Source organism: Ammodytes marinus (assembly GCF_949987685.1).
Source record: "Ammodytes marinus genome assembly, chromosome: 3".
In the NCBI taxonomy this organism is placed as follows: domain Eukaryota; kingdom Metazoa; phylum Chordata; class Actinopteri; order Uranoscopiformes; family Ammodytidae; genus Ammodytes; species Ammodytes marinus.
Window position 1 is genome coordinate 15,406,810 of NC_137232.1, and position 23,433 is coordinate 15,430,242.

The 23,433-nt window shown below is 39.7% G+C and overlaps 1 protein-coding gene across 2 annotated transcripts; it reads right to left on the reverse strand.

The window, feature by feature from the left end:
* Window positions 1–1,022: 1,022 nt before the first annotated feature.
* On the reverse strand, window positions 1,023–19,306 carry hif1al (hypoxia inducible factor 1 subunit alpha, like). 2 transcript variants are annotated; one of them, XM_080025177.1, is made up of 15 exons: window positions 19,177–19,306; window positions 12,170–12,360; window positions 10,386–10,558; window positions 8,626–8,710; window positions 8,203–8,318; window positions 7,012–7,190; window positions 6,814–6,920; window positions 6,461–6,608; window positions 6,117–6,367; window positions 5,003–5,187; window positions 4,831–4,926; window positions 4,499–4,650; window positions 3,583–3,676; window positions 2,990–3,113; window positions 1,023–2,621 (listed from the first exon to the last, which is right to left on the reverse strand). In XM_080025177.1, exons 1-15 carry the CDS (start codon window positions 19,209–19,211, stop codon window positions 2,572–2,574), a joined length of 1,986 nt encoding a protein of 661 aa, XP_079881303.1. In that variant the 5' UTR covers window positions 19,212–19,306; the 3' UTR covers window positions 1,023–2,571. The 2 variants fall into 2 exon arrangements, with proteins under 2 accessions (XP_079881303.1, XP_079881304.1); XM_080025178.1 differs by lacking the exons at window positions 12,170–12,360; window positions 19,177–19,306 and adding an exon at window positions 10,695–12,124.
* Between the last annotated feature and the right edge of the window lie 4,127 nt (window positions 19,307–23,433).

The window sequence follows — 23,433 nt, forward strand, 5'->3', positions numbered from 1 at the left end:
GTCTGTGTCAGGAAGTGAAAAAAAGGAGAAGAATTGGTGAAGTTTACTGTAAGCAGTCAGCTGTGGTTACGTCAGGTCAGATGACAAATCATTGTATATGTAGGCTACATATATAAAACCTGAGACTGTAAGAAATAATTAATTGTAGATTAAAACAGGAGTGATTTATTTGACAGGTATCCGACGTCTGAGTTGTGTCAGTCTAAACTTGAGATCGTTGTAAATTTGTTCTTCATTTGGCATTTCCTTCTTGTTAAATCAGTGAACTTTTTAATACAAGGCATTGATCAATCATCATTAGGTAACCTGGACCCATTTAACTGCACTCCACCCAGTGTTTGAGGTCATCACATCGTCACAGACAGGAAAGCGCTGATGAAGTAGAAGAAGTGACGCGGTTACACAAGTCCAAAGACAGAACAGAGAAATCTGTTATCAGGAAGAACAAAGTGTTGTCTCTTTAAAAATCTCACTCTTTCAAAATAAACTTTGTGCAAGAAGGGAAGGGTCGGAGGATTTCCCTCCTCAGTTCAGACTGGTTGCAGAAATTATTTCAAGTGTCCAGGGTGTGACACGCCAGAATGAGATTACCTAAACAGGGTGAATTTACTTTACTCAGTCAGGGCTGATGGGAAAATATTTGCCAAATTTTGCGGTTTTAAAACAAAGTGAACATTTTGTTATTTTTTCTTCTCCAAAGCATTTGTTCCCAGCTCTGCCTCTGGGGTTAGTTTGATCAGTTCTTAATTTGCTGAACATACCTAGTTGAGCTGATCAGGCGTAGGTAGTACAGACAGGTTGATAGTCATTGCTTTATAGCCTACTATTAAAGCAAACATAAGATTTTTATATTATTTTTAGGTATGAACTTGAGTAAAAAAAAATATATATTTTTTTTTGGAAATGTTGGATAATTTCATATACTGTATTTCTGCTCCCACTGTTATTTAAATGAGACGAAGGAACATAGAGGACAACTCATCTAAAATGTGACACAAACTCACAAAATCAGACCATTTCTGCTTCGACAGCTTTATTTAGTTTAAGAATACAATCAGGATAAACAGTAAAAAAATAAAATAAAGAATTCACTGGGGCCTTTGAGAACAGTGTGCTCAAGTAACATATCACACGATGCAGAAACACTTCAATGATATGTATTGTCCTTTGAAAGAGAGAACTAGTCCAACAACAATTGTTTATCAAGAGTTTACAGAAGTCAGTTTAGTAGCAACAAAATATTCCATCCAACACGGCAACTAAAAAATACAAGTCTCCTTCTCAGTTTGGATACATGGAGGCTCATTTTGTCACAAGTCATAAACTTCAAACAAAAACATGGATACCGCTGTTTAATTACATTACTAACAAATATATAACAAGCTGACTCTACTGTTTGTACTGTTAGTTATTAAGATTATATATCTTATAAATGAAACTGCATTATTTATGTCATTTATTCTAGTCAGAATGTTGTAACACAGAAGAGGCACACATTTCAAAGTGAGTGAAGTCATTGTACTAAACGTCTGTAGGGAGTGTTCGATCAGGTAAGCCCCACCCACCTAGCACCTTGGGACGATTAAAACAAACACTTTGATCAACATTTATTGGCGGATTTCATTAACAAAGTAATATAACAGATGAGTATTGTTCTTGTGCGTTGTTAAAATACTTTTGAGTATATAAAAAGACATATAAACGTGCCACTGAAGTAAAGGATGCCACTGATAATCGCTGTGTTGAATATGGAAGAACATCCAAAATGACCGTTTGTTTTGTACAAGAATTACTGAGGGAAACTGTTCTGGGCTGGACGGACGCCAGCTCAAAGTCAAAGCAGAGCATTCTGGGAGTTCCATTACATGTTTAAATGAGGATAAAATCTCTAGAACACAGTAAATGTGAGAACATTTAAAAGCTACTATGAATGTTATTTAGCTGCACAGAGTAAATACAATTCCAGATTAGTTTATCTCAGTTTAACACCAAGTAAAACATTTTAATCTAGGGATTATTTTGCATGAAGAACATTTAAAGTGGCTAGGAGGAAATTTCAGTTTGTGTTTATTCTATCATCCCCTTTGGAAGAAAGCGGTATTGTTTTTACTACGCCAGCTGTTGTTCCTGGGTGAGCGTACCCGGAAAAGGCATTCAGAAAAACAATATAAAAATAGCATTCTTTTTCACTGATGGTCTCGTTTACATGTAATTTATGATAATCAGAGGCCAAATTAGACTGTTTCAGAAATATTCAAAAGTTCCTCGAAGCTACTTTAAGTACAAGTTGCTGTTTACTTATGAAACAGACTGAACAATGATGGGCTCTCACATTAAAGCGGAGATGAAAGTGAAGCGCACGACAACACATCGTCGGTTCTGGTTTCTCAGCAGGAGACAATGAGGGAAGAAAACAACAGAAGAAGTGACCTCGCAGCAAGAGTCCTAATTGCTGTGCGTGTGTTTTATGTTTGTGGCGTGTTGCGTTTGCAGACAGATCAGGCGTTAACTTTCTCTTCTTTTGATGGCAGAAGGAAGGTGGAGCCAAACTATCGATTGAAAGAAGCTCTATCAAGTCAAAGGGCTGTGAAGGCCGGGTATGATGAAGTCCCTGAACAGAGCTGGAAGGGAAAAGAAAAAAAGGAACACTGTTAAGGGGAGTTACATCACTTTAAGATCTCCTTTACACTAGATTTGAACTTGTGTTCTGGATGAAGGAATGCACATATTAATAAAAGGCGTGACTGGACCACCTTGCTCACATTGCCACAGGTAAATAAAATGAGCCCCATTTTTAAGGAAAAATATCCACTAAACAAGTTGAAAGGAAGACTGTGTTTGACAAGTCCTCCTGGTAAAATGGATTCGATCACCACACAGATGATAACGGACTAAAACTATAATACCAAATGTAAATACAAGGGCTCCATAATAATCACATTAAAATATCTAGAAATCTTCTTAGCAGTGATCCATGTGCACATCTTACCTGCGGTGTCACAGAGTCCCTGAATGCCTCCTAAAAGAGGGTCTCTGTCCGTGAGCAGCTGGCTCCGCCCCCGAGGGCCCAGGTCAAGGATCAAATCTGATTGGTCGGTATATTCAAGACAGTCCTGGAGATGGGGGTTTAAAAGATGGTCAGAGCAACAAACCAAAGCTTAGCTTAATAAGTCTCAAACATGGCCTTATTTATAATGATCGATTTCTTTTTTTTACGTCAAACCATTAATATGTAAGTAATACTTATTTGAAGCTATTATCTATTATGTATTTATTTTGTAATTACATTTTCAGGCCTTATCAATTCTATTTTCATTCATTCTCTAAAGGCTCACACTGGAAAATACAGTGCAAGACAAACGGTAGGCATAAAAGCATAACCAATGTTTGAATACAATCTGTAACACACCATGACACGCTGGCTAAATATCACTAAATAAACTTTTTGAGTGCATGGGAGCATCTGTATTAGATGAATATTGAAAAGATTTCACACATTTAACTTATTTCACTGAAAATGTTACCGAATCAAAGTACAAAGCACAACGATGATTATCAACACACTGGAAAGCTCTTCCTCACCAGTAATCTGTGGCTGAGGAGAAGTTCTTCTATTGAGGAAGGCTCTTGTTTCTGTCTCTTGTCGGGCAGCATCTCTTCATCTGGGCAGTGGAACCTAAGGGAGACACACAGAGAGTCTTTGTGAATGTTTAGGCTTTTTTGAATTCTTAGACGTTGTAAACTCTGTATTATCTGCTTTTTCCAATACTGTATTTAATCAGCCAAGTGTATGTGCTATGTAAGAAGTAAATAAATAGCTAATAGCATTAGCAACTGAGATAGATGTCAAGGTAAGAGCTATTATTTACTATCTATGGGTAAGAGTGGGCCTGAAAAGCTGTGTCTGATATTTGCTCATTTGTCCTAAAGTGGCCACCGAACAGATAAACCCTTTTTATTCTGTTCACAAAATGTTCTTTTCCTGTGGCGCCACCTTCAGGACAAAGTTTACATTTAGTGTCCCACTAGATGGAACGATCTCAGAACAACAAAAGGTACTTGAAATCTTAACAGATTTATCTTAAATAGTTAATTCATATTTATTAACAAAAGCTTTATTTTTCATCAGGTCATCCAGCCTGACAAGCTACTAGATAAAAGCTAAACCTGTGAAATAATATGTTCAGAAGTGCATCTTTCTTCTAAAAAAAAAGTGTCAAAGATGTGTGCAATTAATCCACCTGATGACAGGGCAGAAGTTTGACAGTTATGCAGGATATTTTCATACATAATATATTTGTACATGCTTTAATGTGAACTGTTCCTGCTTACTTTCAATCTTTTCCATCTCTCTAGCGCACATAATATGTTTCTACAATTTGATAATCGTCTGAAGGTCACAATGATGTTGTGACGTCCTTACGATCCTGACGACTAGCTGCTTCTGACAATCTCTTTAAATATGAATAAGTTTGCAGAGGGGACCGGGCTGTCATACCGCTTCCTGCTCAATGTGACAGCAGGTGTCATGGAGGGTTGGGATGAAGGGGACAGAGGTTTGTGGTTCTCCTCTGGTGAAACACTGAGGGAAGTCAGCTGGAAGTCATCGTCCATAGAGATGTAAGGAGCCAACATTTCCAGATCCATCTCCTTCAGGTCCACAGGAAAAAACAGACAGGAAATAAAAGGTCAGAAAGAGAGAGAGAGTCAGGTTCAATGGTACTACAATACAGATGAAAAAGATGTCCTCATTGATATTTGTGTCCCGCAAAGAATGTCAAGAGAATAATTTAAAACATTTTTATAATATTATTAGTTTTCTGCTCATACCTCCAGTGACTTTCCTTTCTCCTGAGTATCGTCCGAACATACGGCGAATAACTTCTCCACCTTGCCTGTGTCCATCACCTCGTCCTCACAGCAGCTCTGAGACATGGAGACACAAGTCAACGGAGAAACTGATACTGTTCAAAGCTTTACGATGAAGATTTCTTTTATTTACCATCTCAGGAGCAGTTTTAGAGGCTGGTGATGATGATGATGATGATGATGATGATGATGATGATGATGGAGGTGGAGTGTTAAAGATGGGTGAGAGGAGCTGCAGCAGCTGAGGAGAACACAGACACTGAGGGTCCGACACAGAGTCTGGACTGGACGGACTGGAGAACGACAGCTCCACAAAACCTGACAGAGAAAAACACAAAACTCAGTGGAATGGACTCGTAAACAAAAGCATACTGTATTCTTTAAGTAAAGATTCAATTTAAAGCTTGTACATAAGTGAAGCTCTTTGATAACTGAAGTAGCTTCCAGGTACTTTCAATTTCGGTTGATTCTAGCTGCAATTTTGGACTAAACTGGTAATATTTTACAACACCAGCACTCAAGCGCGTGCCATATGTAAGATTAATAATGGTAATGTGACAATGGTGGAGCAAAGTAAACTTTTATCAAGTATCGCTCGGGAAACACAGAAAGTTCTGGTCTGCCTGCCGTAAATAGTTTTGTCTAAGTTCCCAGGAGATCGGACCTGTGCAGAGGCATTAATAATAGCTTTATAAAAACAGCATTCTTTTCACTGTTGTGACAGGTAATTTATAATCATCAGAGGAACATTTTAAAGTTCCTCATAAGAGACTAATTAGGAGCCTAGGGAAGAGTATTAGGGACACAGGGAAGAAAAAAAAGAGGAGGAATTTTTTATTTATATTTAAAGAAAAATGTGTTTATGCACTTCGAGAATGAAGTCAAAATTTTGTGAATAAAGACGGAATTGAATATTGAAAATCAAAAATAAAAGTGAGGAGGAAGTTTTTTTGATATTATACATATAATTTCATTTTTTAGGCACTTTGAGAATAAAGAAATGTCGTCTTTATTTTTGTGGTGCATAATTAAAAAAAAAAAAAAACACACTTTTGTTCTTTTCTTATCAATATTGTATTTCGTCATTATTCCCAAAATTTAGACTTTATTTTTGAAGTGCATAAGGGAAGAAAAAAAAACTTATGAAAAAAAAAAAACTTCCTCCTCTAATTTTTTTTTCTTCCCTATACTCTTCCGTAGTGACCTGCATCACTGATGGCAAATCTAAATGTCTTTGTGGGTCTGACCTCCTGTCAGTGGGACGATGGCGTCCCCGGCTTCAGGTGCCAGTTGGAGCAACTCCTCCTCCTGCTGCTTCTCCAGCTTGTGGTAAAGCTCTGCAACGCTGCCCGCATTAGAACCCTGGTCCTCAGTCTGATTGGAGCTGGAGAGACTACAAACTGTCCCACAATCCTCTGGGGCGAGGGCCTCAGTATTCAGCTGCCGGCTACAACGGATCTGCTCAGTGGAGAAAACCACGTCTGACTGCTCCACCGCACTGCACAAGAAGAATAAATCAAAGTTAGCATTTTGAAGATCTCTGGGTCCTAAAGAGTTTTTAGTTCCATCCTTTAAGTTCTTTATAAAGTACCTGAGTATGAAGTTGAGGCAGACCACGGCCTCAGGCTGTGACGTCTTGCTGTTGTAGAGGACGGTGGCCTGGGTCTGCGCCCAAACAAAGCCGCCGCTGTTGGCCAGGAAACGGTAGCAGCTGGTGCTCACCTGACCTTTGGACAGCACTGACACCAGACAGACAGAGATACGTATTAACATGGAGGACCAGCCGATTGGAACACTGACAAAATCACATCAAGTCAGACACATTCTCTGGCCTGTTCATTTACAGACTTAAATGCAAATCTAAATACAACACACATCAAAACCAACGACTTATGTTTTAACCTAAAATATAAAGCTGCTCAATACTCCACTGTGTGGGCTTACATGTGTGCAGGCTCTTGTTGACGTGATTAGAGTCGACCGCGTGGGGAAACTCGTATGCTGAGCGTCCAATCAGATCGCCGGGTTCATATCCCAGCAACTCTGTTACCCTGGAAACAGAATCATTACAAACAAATGTCACTTCTCTTATCTCTTTCTCTCTCTATGTGAAGTGATATCCTGGGTTATTTCCCATCCTACCTGCCCTCGCAGTGTGTGAAGCGCAGGTCCATGCTGTGGCGGCTGAGGAAGGTGCAGGTGTCCAGAGGAAACTCCACGCTGGAGGGGTGAGGGACGGGCTCACACAGCAGGGTCATGACTCGGGCTGCAGGGGGCGACGTGGAGCCAAACACACGCATGTGACCTGTACAGTGGACGACCTGCAGCAACACAGGCAGCATTCATGTCAGACTATTGTCAGTACATATTACAGCATAATGCTGCTGTTCAGATGTACTAAGCCAAACTTATCAAATGTGGCAGAGTTTGATGTCGTCTTAACATCTGATTAAAGTAAGTTAGTCTTTTTAGTCTCTGTGTGCTGACCATTCAAATTACAAGACATTTAAACATTTTCCTTTCAAAGCTGTTAATAGCATTTTTTACATGGCGGCACTTAATGCAAATACCTATTAGTACAGTATCCAAATGTTTTCTGTTATTGTTTTCTCTTATTTTAGAGTTTAACAAGGATGTGATTTGGAACTTTTGGGGACTTTTGCTTTCAAGTTTATAGATTTGGGAAAACTAGCCAAGTGGGACAGGTTTAAAAAAAGAGAAAATAATCGATATAAAAAGGAAATAAGATAATTTTTATTATAATTTAAAGATTACATTAGGCACAAATCAGCACAGACTTGACATCTGCTGTTCTCCAGTAGCTGCATCACTCTACGTACTGTGTTTAATGTGCTTTACGTGTGTGTGTGTGTGAGTGAGTGAGTGTAAACATGTGTCAATGAACCATGTACACAGAGCTGTGAGAAGTGAATCAGGGCTGACTGCCAAAGACAGACTGACCCACTTAAATCTCTTAGTGTGTATTCTTGTTTATCTTTGCGAGGACCTACTAGAGTCTTTTTAACCCTAAGGACTTTAATCTTTGACAATGCAAGGACAATTTGGCAGGTTCTCACTTTAGGACGGACCTTCAAAGGACTATGTAAGGATTCAGACTTTGTTTCAAGGTTCCGGATAGAATTAGGTTAATGTTAGTGTAAGGGTTGGGTTCAGGTTAGGCTAGGGAATGCTTTATGTCAATGAGGGTCCACATAAAGTAATACAATGTCTGTGTGTCCTCAGAGCACTTGACTTTAGGACGGAGATAAGTGTGTTTGTGTGTGTGTGTGTGTGTGTGTGTGTGTGTGTGTGTGTGCGTGTGTAAAACCAAACCTTCCAGGCTGCAGACTTGATGTTGGTGGTGCGCCCCCTGCTGGTCAGAGTGCTCTTCATTCGCAGGAAGAAGTTCCTCTCACTCGGTTGCTCTGACGACGGTTTCTTACTCGAACCTGAAAGTATCATGACAAAGCTAATGCAACTAGCTTCCAGAATGTATCCAATTGATTATATCATTCATAATGTTTCTAAACTATCTGTACAAAATAATGACTAGTAGCAAAGGGCAGCTAGACTCTAGAGGACAGAAAGATAACTTCTAATCAAAGTCTCCCACTATCAAAGCATGAGCTAATACTTCCTTCGTTGATAAAGTTTTTTTATTTTTAAACAGTAACACAGCTTTCTGTTATAAACCTTAAAATGACTTTATAATACACATTAATATAAAATATTGTACTAATAAATGCTCCGTCTGACCTGGACGTGGAGTCAGCAGGTCTCGGAGCTCCTCCTGATCACAGGGATGAATGAAATCATAGATACTCTGACCCAGCAGCTCCAACTGTACGCAACAACAACAACTGCTACATTAGTTTGAGGCTGCAGCTACTTTTAAAGTTAAGATAAATTAAGATTTTCTGCTTAAGATGTTTTTTTTTCAATTGAAATACCACCACTATACTACATTGTGTCATCATGTATTTCACATACAAACATGTGGTGACTGTTGCCGTTTTCTTTACTAAATAAATCGTGTAAAAAACTCAAGAAAACAAACAAAACTTTACGAAGGCATTGAATGAAGTGCTGAATCATAACAGCCCTATTGCTCTATGTAGTCCTGTGTGCAGTTATCGTAACCCAGTTGTGACCCCGATGATATACTTGATCTCAAACAGAGCTAAGAATAGAGTTTATGGAGTGGCGTCTCAGTTACTCAGTCACATAAAGTCCCAGAGGCTTTACAGTGCGCTCCAACTCTCATTAAAGACACAGTAACATTAGGACAGTGTAGTAAAATGTGTAGATTAGAAAATTATTCTTGCAAAACAAGTGCATCTATTGTAAAGTTTAATGAACTCAAAGAGAGGGGGATATTAAACATCTATGTTCTGTTCTTAAAGAGATGGCTCCTTACATCTAATCTGGTGCAGTGTTGAAGAAACTGCCAGTGGCTGATAGGGTGGAAAACAGAATAAAGCACAGCCATGAGTAAGGAACTGAAATACTTAAAGGCACTACGAGTAAGATGGCACGTTGGCGTCCCCTTTGGACAAAAGCGGTAGTATTTTTACGACGCCCGCTGTCGCAAATGCTCGTGCCAGGCGCGTGAGCGTGGATTGAGAAGGGCGCAATATAGTGCATGTCTGTGTGTTGAAAGTGTGAGGACTCTTTTCGGCTCTGTGAGAGTGGTTTTGACACTGCATCAACTAATGCCAGTCAGTGCTACACGCACCTGATTGCAATGAGTTGATGCAGCAGCGTCACCTAACTACTCTCTCTCACGGAGCTGAAAGACGTGTCCTCACAGAAAGCGAATGAACGAGAGCTGGCAGTTAGTTAGAATGGATCACGATGAGGTAATGTGTTTGTAAATAATGACTATTTCAGATAATGGTTATCTGATGATGGTGAAGCAAAGCAAACTTTGTGTTAGTACCAACCGCTCATTCATTTAGGAGTAAACACTGCAGTCCAGTTTCGCTCTCGTGAAATTGTATACACGTTGCTTGGCAACGCCCTCCCGCCCGTCTATCACTCTCCCTTTTTCGCTTTTCTTCTCTTTTTTTTCTTTGATGGTTCAGCCCCGTTATCAGTAATTATGACGACAAATAACTGTCTCAAACAAGGCTCGCGCTCCCCTTCCCTCACCTCACCTTCCCTCACCTGGAGTGATAGGCTCTCAAATCGCGCTGCAGCGCCACACTGAAATCTGCGACCAATACGGATATGTGGCCATAGAGCCTGCACGAGCGAACCGAAAATCGGACTGGGTGTGCGACCAGACCAAAAGCAGTAATAAAAACTATATAAAAACGTCTTTCTTTGCACTGATGGTCTCGTTTGCTGTTAAAGGTAATTTATGATTATCAGAGGAAACATGAGGCTGTTTAAAAGATATTTAAATGTTACTCGTAGCCGCTTTAATATATTGGTCACTATAAGTCCTGTGTATATGATGTTTTTCTTTAAGTCTAACTAGATTATTGTTCTTTTCCCTTCTTGTTGTGATGTACCTGTGTGATGCCGATGTGTTTGTTGACGTTGTCTGTCAGGTAGATCATGTCTCCCTCCTCAGTCATCAACATGATGAAACCAGCCAGAGTCTGAGGATAGAGAGCGTCCATTGGATCCTCTTTCTCCTCCTCTTCCTCCTCTTCTTCAGACTCCTCTTTCTGATCCTCACTTCCTGTAAAAACCACCAGGTGATTATTATTACAGCAGGTAGAACAGATTTGGTTATAACTTCTACATCTTTGTTCCCGTTTCCTTTTCAGGGATCAAAATACTTTTGAACCGCTACCTAAAGGCGGTTTGATACTGACCTGGTTAGGTCCGGATTTTTCAGACTTTTCCATTTGTTGCAAACCAAAGTTAAAGTTGTAACACCTCCCCATGACCAAACAGATTGTGCGGTTGTTCCATGAAAAAAGGTGGTGTTGGACTGGATCAAACTGAACCATGGTTCGCTTTGTGTCCAATGTGAAAATATCTTTTTTGGGATAGCTCAGACTATCGCCAGTCACAAAAAGTAAAAAATTAGCCACGGTAGCACATAGGGAGAGGATGAGACAAATGTTTGCAATTTAAATACGGTCAGACGACGTGATAAAAAATCAACAGGACAAAAATCATAAAACAATACATTTTGAGCGTTCGAACTAGTCTCAAGTATAGAGCTTGAAGTTGGTGTTGCTGGTAGTAAAGCCATAAGAATAGTATTCTTGTGGCAACTCAAACTGATGGAGGCTACCCTTCAACAACATGTTGTCGCATACACACGCCCATCTAAAAAACAATCAATGTCCAGTATAAGGAGAGCTCAAATAGGTGAAAAAGAACACTTTCAGGTGAGAAAAGGCCATTACTGACACTGCCGCCAGAAGTGCCAGAAGTGATACCATTCTCAATCTACAGGGATTCCATTCAACAGTTGAGTAAAATAATCAGGTATAAAGAAAGCTGTCAGCAGAACCACATTTCTGAACCCTGATACATTTTTAATGTGTGTCGCCCGAGTAATAAAAGTTCAGCGTGGTCCTTTTCATTATTGATGAGTTCATTATTCTGCTCTCACACCTGAGGGAGCGACACGGCACCACAATAACACACTCACTGTCGTCACAGAGCTGCTTCTCCCATCAAGGGGCCTGGGATGCCCGACTGATTTCACAGCTGAAACTCTGTCATTAAGAGATCTGCCAGTGTGAGTCTGTGCTCATTTAGAAAGCAATCAGACTGCAATACAACAACCAGACACCAAAAGAAAACTCACAAACTTCTCACCTCTCCAGTAAACATATGTTTACATTTTAGAGTTACAGCATTTTTGTTCAAAGCCAACCTGCCCCCAACAGCTGCAGTCTGAAGACAACCTGTATGTTTTACATTAAATGTGCCTGGCGACCATTACAATTCCATAATGAATTCCTTTAACATGAAACACTGGTTCTCTTCAAGGAAACTACAATGAGGTTGTAGCCCAATTCCTACCTTGCGGCGAAAGCCAAGATGCAATGAATAACGTTTTGCTTACACACTATTGATCCCAGGAGATCAAATCGGTCAATATCTTCCCAAATCTCCCACTCTCAACTTTATTCTCAAAATGTCCACTTTATTCATGAAATTGTATTTGAACTTTATATTTGACATTTTGACTTTTAACTTGAAGTTTGTGTTTGTGCTGATCAATTTGTTGCTGTTGCTGCCTTGATGGTTTTTGTGGTCTATGGTGTTTTGTCTATAATTGTATCCATCACTGTCTGGTTGGATCAGGACCTAAAGATGAGCTTTTCACCGGGTTGGAGGAGTCGGCGCATCCACAGGAAGCTGAGGGCGACTCTCATGATGGCGGCTTTGTCCAGGTGAGTGGAGACTCTGCGTGGGAGCGGCAGAGTGCGGGCCAGCTCATAAAACACCTCCGTCTCCTGACCCCGCCTACATCTGGCCGCATCTCGGGAACGCAGCTTCCTCTGCTCAGAAGTGGGCCTACGGGAGGAGGAATTCAAATTAAAATTCTTTATTAAAAAAAAGGGACAGTGTACATTAATTAACCTTCTTTAGAGAAAACAAATGTAAATACACCCACAGTGTGAAGACGCTGATTGGTTTGGACTTATACTGAATGGGAAACAGCTAACCACGTCAGAAGGTCACATCAACTACACTTAGAGCTATTCATTGTGCCAAAAATCGGTGATCTTTGTAGTATTGAGACCAATAGTGAGCTGTCTGGGAATTTGGTGCTATTAAAAAATCAAGCTGAATATTTGTCAGTCTTCTGGATATAAAAACCCTTCAAGAGGATCAGTGCCTTAACCAGTTTACCATTCAATATATTACATTACATATATAATATTCACTCATCACAGATACTACACAACAGGAACAAACCTTCACTGTTTTAAAGTTTAGTTTAGAGTTGTGATCTCTAAACCTCCTGAGAGACTTTTAAATATTAAACAAACATTATCAAATGTTTCCTCTGATGATCATAAATGACCTGGAACAGCAAACGAGACCATCAGTGAAAACCACGCTATTTAAAAAAAGTTATTATTCAGTTATTTTAATGCATTTTCACGGGTCCGATTTTATAACTATTTATGGCAGGGAGACTGAAACATTGTCCCATTATCATTCTTAACCTTTCAAAGTCACATATAAATACATTACCTCATTGTGATGCTTCTTTTTCACTTGCTTCCTAAACAAATGCAAGCCCCACCTGCACTGGTGTCATGAAAAAACACACCACTTGTATATCCAAAGGTGCAGCTAGAACCAAAATAAACAAAAAGTTTGTCGTAGCTACTTTAACTGAAATCTTAAAATCTCTTACGGGATTTCCTCAGCTCCTCTTTAATAGGAACTGCAGCAGAGCTCTTTTGGTTTGGTTTTTAAGAAGGGGCTGAGACATAGTGATACTTGACCACCGCCTCTTCATGATAGTGATCGTAACCACGGTGTTGAGCTCTATAAACATATCTGGTTGTGTTATTTTCCCAAAGCTGAAACAAAGCAAACATGTCCCAAAACTGAGGAGAACAGAATATGATTCATTTGAACTACTGGGAGAGGGTCCAGAACATCCCCCTCCTTCTCTCTCTCTGTCTCTCTCTCTGTCTTTATCTCTCTGTCTCTCTCTGTCCATCCAGCGATCAGCCCTTCGGCCTGAATTAAACAACATGTGCTGACGAGACAAAAGCAGGGTTTCATTTCTCTGCAGTCAGTGGGAAGATTCGCCAACTTCTGCTGCCAATTCAAGCTACAAACACACTGGCTCAGGGGCGTAGCACCAAATTTTGGGCCCCTATACAAAAAGTCCTGATGGGCCCCCTGAAAGGCGGTCTTACAATACACATGGCTCTCTGAGCCAGACAACTCCACAATACATTTATTTGAGGAATGACCAAATCATTACTTTTACCGGTGCTTCCCCCAGTTTCTTAGTCAAGGTGGTCACTGGCCAGGGTCACAGGAGGCGCGGAGGCAACGCGCCGCGGCAAAAATGTTGGGGGTATTTTGCTCAAAGATGCCAATGCGCACTATAGAAATAAACAACTGTGGGGGCGCCTTTAGCTCAGTTGGTAAGGCGTCCCCCTCCCGGGCCGGGCCCAGCAGCAGACCCGGGTTCGATTCCCACCCGCGGTCGTTCTCTGCATGTCGCTCCCCTCTCTGCCCCGTTTCACCTCTGTCTCTCTGCACTGTCAATAAAGCATAAAAATGCCCAAAAAATATCTTTAAAAAAATAAAATAAAAATAAACAACTGTTTATTTGAATACAAAAATACAACAGACACTGACCTTACAGTTGTGCAATTTTGTTTGCTATGTGCAGGTAAAATTTTACGGACAGTACAAAACACAATTAAAGAAAACTTCTACTGTTTTGGTGCAATGCTATGCAGACACACTAAATACAAATAATAGACCATACACTTGTGTATGCACAACAAGTGCAAATTCAACTTTTTAAAGTTCCTTTATGGATGGGGGGCTGTGATTATTGTGGACAATAGGCCTACTGTGATGCGATAGCCTATAATTCATTAATGGTTATTATTAGCCTACTTGCTTGATTTATTTTTAAATACAAAGGTTATTGGTCGTTTTGGAACACGTCTTTCCCGATTTAAAACATAAAAATAAAGCAGCATTGAAAATTCAGAAAATAAATCTTGTTGGCCTACACTAGCATGCTGTTCTACAAATAACTCAATAGTTGAAATAATAAATACAATGTGTTTTCCCCTTAAAATGTCTAAATGCATTTCAAAGACAGTAACAGTGTGGCACTTCTTTAAACTTACTGAAACTTGCAGGGGCCATCACTCTCATGTATTCATCAGACTTTTCTCTGCGCTTTCTGAGCTGATAGATAGGTTGTGTTGCCACAGTGATGTGGAGTCTTAAACTGTTCTAGCTTTGCCAGCACTTATATCTGTTCAGCTAAATATCCCCATAGAAACATCGCTGCGTTTATTTTCGCCACCAGTTCAATTCAATGTCGGCTTGCTCCTGCTTACTCTCCCGCACACATTCCTTAGTCATGCGCAGGCCCCTGATCTCCTTGCAAGGGTCAGGGGCCTATCATGAGCCAGTCAATTATTTCTTTTTTTGGAATGGCATTGTTCAGGGCCTTCGAAGATCGGGGCCCCACATTCAGCTTGAAAAAAATAAAAAATAAAAAAAATATTTTTTTAAATTTTTTTTCTGATGGGCCCCCCTCTGCCTTGGGCCCCCCGTGACTGTCGCACTTTCCCCCGCAGTCCGTCGGCCCTGCACTGGCTACACAGCAACAAAGTTACAGAGTGATGTTAAAATGTAATTGGAATATAATCCGTTAACAAGGACACAAGACAAAATACCTGCTAAGTGCCAGTTTAATAATAACATCTCAGCTGACAGACAGTCCGACATAGCACAATATAAACTGATACCGATATCTTCCAATAATGTCTGACCTACCGGCCCCAGAGACTACTTATAGACCAGAGCTGGACTGTTCCCATTAAGTGATATAAGCAGCTATTTAGGGCCCCTGAAAATAATAAGAAGAAAAATTGAGCTTCCTAAATAAAAGTGACAGTTGACAGTGAGGTCCAAACAATTAAAACCACCATTTTGATTTAAAAACAAACCTGATTGCATCTATGCTGTATCAACTGCACAAACACAAACCAAGTTAGTACACGAAAACACAGACATGGCAACCGGTACGCTGAGGCAATACATTCACAAACACTTCATTCAGTCCTGGGCAAACCCACTTTTGCGGAGGAAGACTGCAGTGCATACTCTGCACAGTTTAACTAAACATGTGTACGTGCAAACTGTAGCTTTGTCATTTTACACGTTAAAAATTAATTTTCGAAGTTTCTTTGCCGTCCGTAAAATCAAACTGAATATACGTATTTGTGAAAATGGATCCAACTAAACATTATTTTCACTATTTTCTTTTTATTATTCAATTATCACTAAAGTACACTGCAGACTGATGGATAATGATAATAATTGCAAGTTGCAGACTTCAATGGGGCATTTGTGTTACTATGTTATTTTACATTACAATTATCAGATATGACTCGAATAAGATAAATACAATTACATCACACTGCAGGAAGCAGATGTGAATCTCAGATGGCTTCACAATCATATGCAACTACTACAACTGCTAACAATACTGCTGCTCCTGTTAATAGGGCTACTATTACTATGAGCACTCTTAATATTCCTGCTGCTAATATTATAATAATTCACACACACACACACACACACACACACACACACACACACACACACACACACACACACACACACACACACACACACACACACACACACACACACACACACACACACACACACACACACACACACACACACACACACAAACACAGCAGCAAGATGCCTGCCAGCTGAGAGGAGCTGCAGAGAACGGCATGTCCTCACTCAGAGAGCACAACTGTACTTTGGCGTCCAGTTCCTATTGCTCAATGCTGAGTGTGTATGTGCGTGTGTGCATGTGTGTGTGTGTGTGCGCGTGTGAGTGTGTGTAAATCCCGCTTTGTGAGGACAAATTTGAGTTATTGACCTCAGGAGCGAGGACATTTTGTCCCATTCAATCTCAAAAGGGCTGTTTGAGGGTTCAGACTTGATTTTAAGGTTCAGGGTACAATCGGTTAGGTTAGGGTTAGTCTGTAATCATTTATTACATTTATTTAGTTGTGATGGTTCGGGTTAAGGGTACGGGGCTAGGGAAATGCATTATGTCAAAAAGAGTCCTCACAGGGATGAACATATCTGGGTTTGTGTGTGTGTCTGGCGTGTGACATGTGGAGGCATTTAAGGACACTCCAACACTCCCATGCTGAATGAGGACATTCAGACAAAAGACACACCTTTATCCACACTCACACTCACACACACTGCAAGGTACAGGATAACCAGCAGGTTGGCCTAATTTACAGAGAACATAGTGTCCTCTAATGCCCTTAGCCAGAGGGGAGGGTGTCCCAGACAGAGAGAAAGAGAGAGGGGGTGAGGGGGGGGGGGGGGGGTGGAAGAGAGCCAGGCAAGGAAAGTAACACTCAAACACACAAACACACACACACACACACACACACACACACACACACACACACACACACACACACACACACACACACACACACACACACACACACACACATTGGGAGAACAATCTGTTCTCCCAAACAAAGAGTGGTGTATGGGTGAAAGTGTTTTATTGCTCAGTGTGTGATGGCGGCTTGCTGAATCAGGATTTTGGATGGCTGTACATATGTTGGACTGACTGCTCAAATCTTAAACACCACTCTGCAAGACGTTTTGCAGGCGGCAGTCAGGGCACTTTAACATAAAAGTTAATTTAAGTGCACTAAATGTTGCAAATAGGAATTATTTTCACAAGATAATCATCATTTACATCCATCTTTTTACAAACATGTTTTATTTTAGGTTTGCAGACTTTCAAACCGATTCATCTGTCCAGTAAATTGGCAAAATCCACACTGATAATGTTGGATAATATCCGCACTGCATTAATAAGAACAAAACAAAAATATCCTTGTTTCCGTTTCTTGAATCGTATCATGTTCCCACTTGAACACACATTAATGTTTCATCACACTTTAAGTGTTTCCTTTGCTGATCTGAAAAGCACTTTATCGTTAACATCTTTTCAATTATCAATGAATGAATAAATCTGATCTGAACAACATCTATCTTCCATAGAGATCAGAAGTCATTGAGTGTCAAACTACCAACACTTGGCTTTGAGCGTCTGATAAACTTTAAAATCGTGTTTGCTTGTTGCATGTCACGTTGAATAAATCATCATTTCTCAGAATGTTTGCATCTCTTGAACTTGGCATGCTATAAAACCAACTTTTAACTTTACTTTGACCAAAGAAAACCGGGCTGCACCTAAAGATTACTTTCAGTATGTCGAGCAATCTTACAATTATTTTCTCGGTTAATCAATTGCGCAGACTTTTAAAGTATAAATCCCGAAGCCCGAGTTGCAAAACATATTCAGAAAATAAATTAAATCTTCACATCTTAGAAATGAGAACCAGAATATTTGCTTGAAAATGAACCAAATCAATTATCAAAATAGTGACAGATTAATTAATCAACTAATTGATTAATTGACCTGGCCTTAAAAGAAAGCAATCTATGCTAATGATCTATTCAACACGTGACCTTACACAACATGTTGCATCAGACTGCCCTGTACTGTGTGGGCCATCTTTTGTTCAGCTGCACAGAAGGTTATATCATCAGCGGCAGAGTGGGGCGTCCCAGGTCGTGTCCTGTATTGTATGTTCAGGGGTTACTCCCACATGTTGCTTCCTTATCTCCTGCTTCACTGTTAGCATTAAACACTGCTAGATGTGGTATAAAAATGGCTACAACCCAAATATGGACATATTATCTGCACTGTAACTCAACATGAAGGCGACCCTTTACTTAAAGGACAATAACACAAGAATAGCTTAGTTATTTGAACTTGTTGTCCTGTTTGGCCACAATGCACTCTGACAGTGAAACATATGGATGGAAATTAAGAAGGGCAGCTCTTCAAACAGCTGGTTGCATGGATACAAGTTCCATGGGAGAATGACAATATGAATGAATGCTGTAAAGTATTTCTGGAACTATTTTCTGAAGTGTTTACTTTATTAAAAATCGCATTTCTTACACAATCCCTCCAAAAATAACATTGCTGCATATCTGAACTTCTAAGGAAACACATATAGCCTATTGTAGTTTCCAAGTACATGAGGATCCTTTATTTTCTATTATTAATCCATATTTTAGATCAGCACATTATCATGACCAGTCCAAGAAATTCTTCTGATCAACTGTAAGAACTTCTTCTGAAGTCTAAACAGACATCACAGCTATAATGCAAGGATATTACAGGAATATATGACAAGAATATGACCAGAAATCAAGTTTAAGTCTTACCACAGGCAAAAATTAACCACAACCCAAAGGTGCCATGTGTAAGTAAAACAGTTATATTCAGGTGAGTTGGATGCAGAGACCAGACACTTAGGCTATGTCTCTGAGCTGTGATTTGAAAAACAATATAATTCAACACAAAATCAAATATTGCATCGCACAGGCTGCCTCACGATCGCAGACGCTGTTATTTTCCACAGTCTGTTTTTTTAATGGCTCACTGGGACGCGTGTCGGAAAGTTGACTCCAGAAAAGCATCTTGTAATAAAAACACATTACATAAATACTTTTATGAATACAAATCAGTCTTACCGTCTGACTGCGACTCCCTTCGTGTTCTCTTCCATGATTAAACTGCACGCGGAGTGGGGATTCTTCTTGTTATTGTTGTTTTTTCTGCTCTGACACTACTGGAGACACCACACCATCAGCTGGTCAAGTCTGCACCTGCGAGGGAGTACTGCTTCCGCACATTTTTCAAAAATAAAAGTCATGCCACTGGCCATTTCGATCATTTCGATACATAAAATATTTATTTTCCCGATGAATATGGAATATTTTGTTCATGTCAATTGCCACAGTTATAAGTATAATCAATATAACTTGAATAGATAAATGAATAACTACAGTCAAGTCAACGCACTCATCATTTTGACTTGACCTGACAGAGCTTTTATTTTGTGTATTTTTGAGGTTCCACAGTTGCGCATTGTCTCGAGTGACGCCACGCCCCGCGTGACTTCGACAAACTTCGTGTTTTCTCGGCTGAGAGCTTCGTGTTCTTCCTCCACAGGTGCAGCGAAGAGGAGTCACAGAATGTGTTTGAGTGTGTGTCGCCCTCTACCGACCACCAAAGGAGCAGGGATGTCTCTTCTGGACTATTATGAATGACTTAACAGTTTACAAATGCAAAATCAGTTAATGCGTTGTTTTAATGAAGCACAAATAATTGAAACTCTGAATTAAAATGTTTTACAGCTTATTGTTTTCCCTTCCAGCCACGACAATGTGTGTACAAGTTTTTATTATGTATTTATGTTTTTATGCATAGTTAGTATATGATGGTATATTTCAAGCAGGAACCGTATTTTAACTACAACTCTGTTATTGTAAATTCATCAACATTCATTACCATCTCTGTAAAATACACAGTAATAAGGACAAATTCTGCATTTAGAATTAAAATGAACTTTTAAAGTGTTATAATTTATTTATTTAATTTTTTTATACAGAGAAGGTTTTTGTCCCCTTATATTGAGCTGGAGAGCGAGGCAAAGAGCTGAAAATGTTGAACTATTCCTTTAATCAATAATAATAATAATAATAATGGATAGGATGTATATAGCGCTTTATTCCCTAAGGATTCAAAGAGCTTATAGGGTTCCAGGTTCCATTCATTCACACACAGTCATACCGGTGGTGGTAAACTACGATAGTAGCCACAGCTGCCCTGGGGCAGACTGACGGAATAAGGTCAACATCCGTTATCAGCTCAGACACACGCTTGTTTCAGGTTTAATTTTTTAATAACAGATCACCATATACAAACTGGATACAGTGACGTCACTCTGCCGTTCTTCCACCAGAAAACAGGCGTAAATTGTGTGAAAGAGTGAGTTTTGCTGTGTGTGTGTGTGTGTCTGTGCAGGTAGCAACTGTATGGTTATTATTGAGAATGCATATTTTAAACACAAACATGCACACACACAGAAATAAGAGACAATTAAAACTCAAAATAAAAGAAAGCTCAATTAAAATGACACACAATGGACAATGTGCCATTGAATGTTTGTTCCTTTGTTTCTGAGCGTTTACAGTTGTTTACGTGCAGATCGAGACATTAAGAGGAAAACACAGATTGAGCTCTATGTTCTGTGGACGAAGAATTGCCATAATCATCTCAAATTGAATTGAAATATTGAGTGTTCATTGGGGTTTATGGCTGGTATCATCACTTACTAATAACGGGTCAGAGCTGTACACCTGCTGCCTTCTCTACATGATTAACCTACACTAACATTTGTTTGTCTGGCTTTAAAATGTTCAATAGTAACATTCTTGAAGGGATGATGTATACTTCAACAACAGATCATATACATTTGGGAAACAGATATTCATATTTCTTTCTGACAAGTTTTCTCATCATTTATTACTACACCTCTGTTTGTTTCTTGTATTTGAGAACACAAGTTATTCCCAGTTAGTCTGCTACTGTATTTCATTTCACCTCAGTCTCTTTCTCTAAAACTATATAAGTGTTCTTAGAAAGAGGCACTCTATTCTTCCAAACAGTTTGTGCAGCATATTGCATGTGTTTTGTGGCTAAATAACTGAGCGATGCGAGAGAGTGAGACTTAAATGATTAAAGCATATATTGAGAAAGATCCAGGGCAATGATCAGCTATCTTTTATTCAAAACGCAATGCACGAGTAAGAATCCTTGAGCATACTGAATCTTCTGATTTTATTTTGCTTCCCTGTGCCGTCAAGCTAAAGAAGACGTCTGGAAAAAAAGATAATGAGAAAGAGGAGAGAACTCACTCTGAGATCACACCGAGTTCAACAGGTTTTTCACGCTGTATGAATACTGATGTACTGACTGACTTTAATGAGGGCATGAACACAATCACATTCACACAACATATGTGGACAAATGCCTCCTGGAAATGGCTCCCGCGTGAAATCAGGGTTTTTAGGGATGTCCACTTGTGATCAGATTGTATTTAATTGTTTGAAAGACAAGGACAGCTGTACCCAAGTTTATAAGGTTTGGATAGTTTGCATATTGGGTTGAAATATCCCTTTAACACTCTAGTTTTTCATTGTTAGGAAGTATGAATGTAGGCTTTAAGCTGAGACTGACCCTGCACGGATCAGGAGCTCATTTGATATGTACTCACAGCAGACTGCATGCTGTTGCTATGACGACAAAAAGTAGCAAATTGGCTGCAAATGATACCGACACAGTGCAAGGAAAGAAACTGGTGGTTTGGTCTGTCGCTCCAAGGGCAAAGCATTGGCTGCTGCTATTTATAGGAGGTGTTGTCTGACAGGTAACTCATGAAAAAGTCATGTGCATTCATATAAAAAAAATAAGAAACACAAAATACTGCTGCACTGAGCTTTCAATTGGCACTGAGCATTCACACATCTAAGACCGGGAATAGAAGTATGTTATGGCCCAAAAGAAAAAGTATGTTAAAAAAAAGAATAACCTAGAAACACCTCACAGCCCGTTCTCTCAGTAGTTTGGCAAAGCAATGTGGGTGATTATTAGAGAGAAAAAAAAAAGATTTCTAAAGAATTCAAATTAAAGGTGTTTTTTTGTAGGTTATGGCAGATAGCCTCAATCTGATAAACAGAGAGGTGTGTTTTCCTCCTTTCTTACTGAACCAATGTGTTAGAAATCGTAATTAAGTTTCAATAAGGAGCGGAATCGATAAGCTTGAAATCACAAATGGAATGAACCCAAATATCAACATTGAGCCGTTTCCTTGGAAGATGTTCACCGATCAAAATCCTCTGCACCAAACTCAGATAATTCGAGACAACAACACTCGCCGTAGCAGCTCAGAATGGACCTTGGGGTTTATTGTATGTGCAAATTCCTGCAAGAGGCAATTCAGGTGCAACAGGAATGGAGTCCAAGACACAGTATGCATGATGCTACACCATAAGAGGATTGTGTGTGTGTGTGTGTGTGTGTGTGTGTGTGTGTGTGTGTGTGTGTGTGTGTGTGTGTGTGTGTGTGTGTGTGTGTGTGTGGTTGAGCCACTTTACATCAGGAATGTGCAAGAGTGTGTGTTTGTTTGTGAGCGGTTGTTGTCTGTTCAGCAGGCTTAGTATTATTGGGCCCTATTCAAGAGACTCGGTTCAGTCTCTCCAAAAAGTCACACTGAACCCGAGATTCTTCCGCCTCTATATTAACATTCTTCATATTTCTTCTTTTTTCTTCACTTCCTTGCTGTCAAGTCATTATATCCATAAACTTTTGTCCTTTGTTGTATTTATAGAGTATTTTCAGTATTTACATTATAAATAACTACACAGTCTTGTGATAAAATAAATAACTTAAATACAACGGCCGTGGCGTTTGCAGTGTCTTTTGCATGTAGAGGGGGAAATGGAGGGATGGGATGAATACTTCTCGGAGTGGGGTGAAGGCAGAGGGCCAAAGCGCTAGGAATAAACCGCATTCCCACAGTGGCACCAGGTGGGAAACTCTCCCCGAAGACTATGTTCATTGTAGCTGTGTCCTACTGTTGACTATTATAATACTTACTGCAAATGTAAAAGGAACAAGTGCTGCCTTTTAAAGCTAAAGCTACATCATGGTCAACATACTTGTATTTCTTCATCTATGTCCTTGGTTTCAAACAATAGGAGAAAATCTGTGGATCAAAGTTTTTCCAACAAGAAAAACCAGTAACTTTGAATTTTGAACACTAAAAGTAGTGACTAATCTTGCCTACAGTATATAGGGACGAATCTTGGTCCAGTTCATCCCACAGGTGTTGGGTGGGGTTGAGGTCAGGGTTCTATGCAGGCCAGTCACATTTAAAACCATTT

Bases quoted from the DNA above. Each gene is read 5' to 3' on its own strand.
- hif1al (XM_080025177.1), bottom strand. From the start codon at position 19,211: ATGGAAGAGAACACGAAGGGAGTCGCAGTCAGACG. The intron at 12,361-19,176 runs GTAAGACTGATT...CTCCTCCCGTAG, and splicing joins AAGGGAGTCGCAGTCAGACG to GCCCACTTCTGAGCAGAGGA. The intron at 7,191-8,202 runs GTTTGGTTTTAC...GTGTTGCTGCAG, and splicing joins TCAAGTCTGCAGCCTGGAAG to GTCGTCCACTGTACAGGTCA.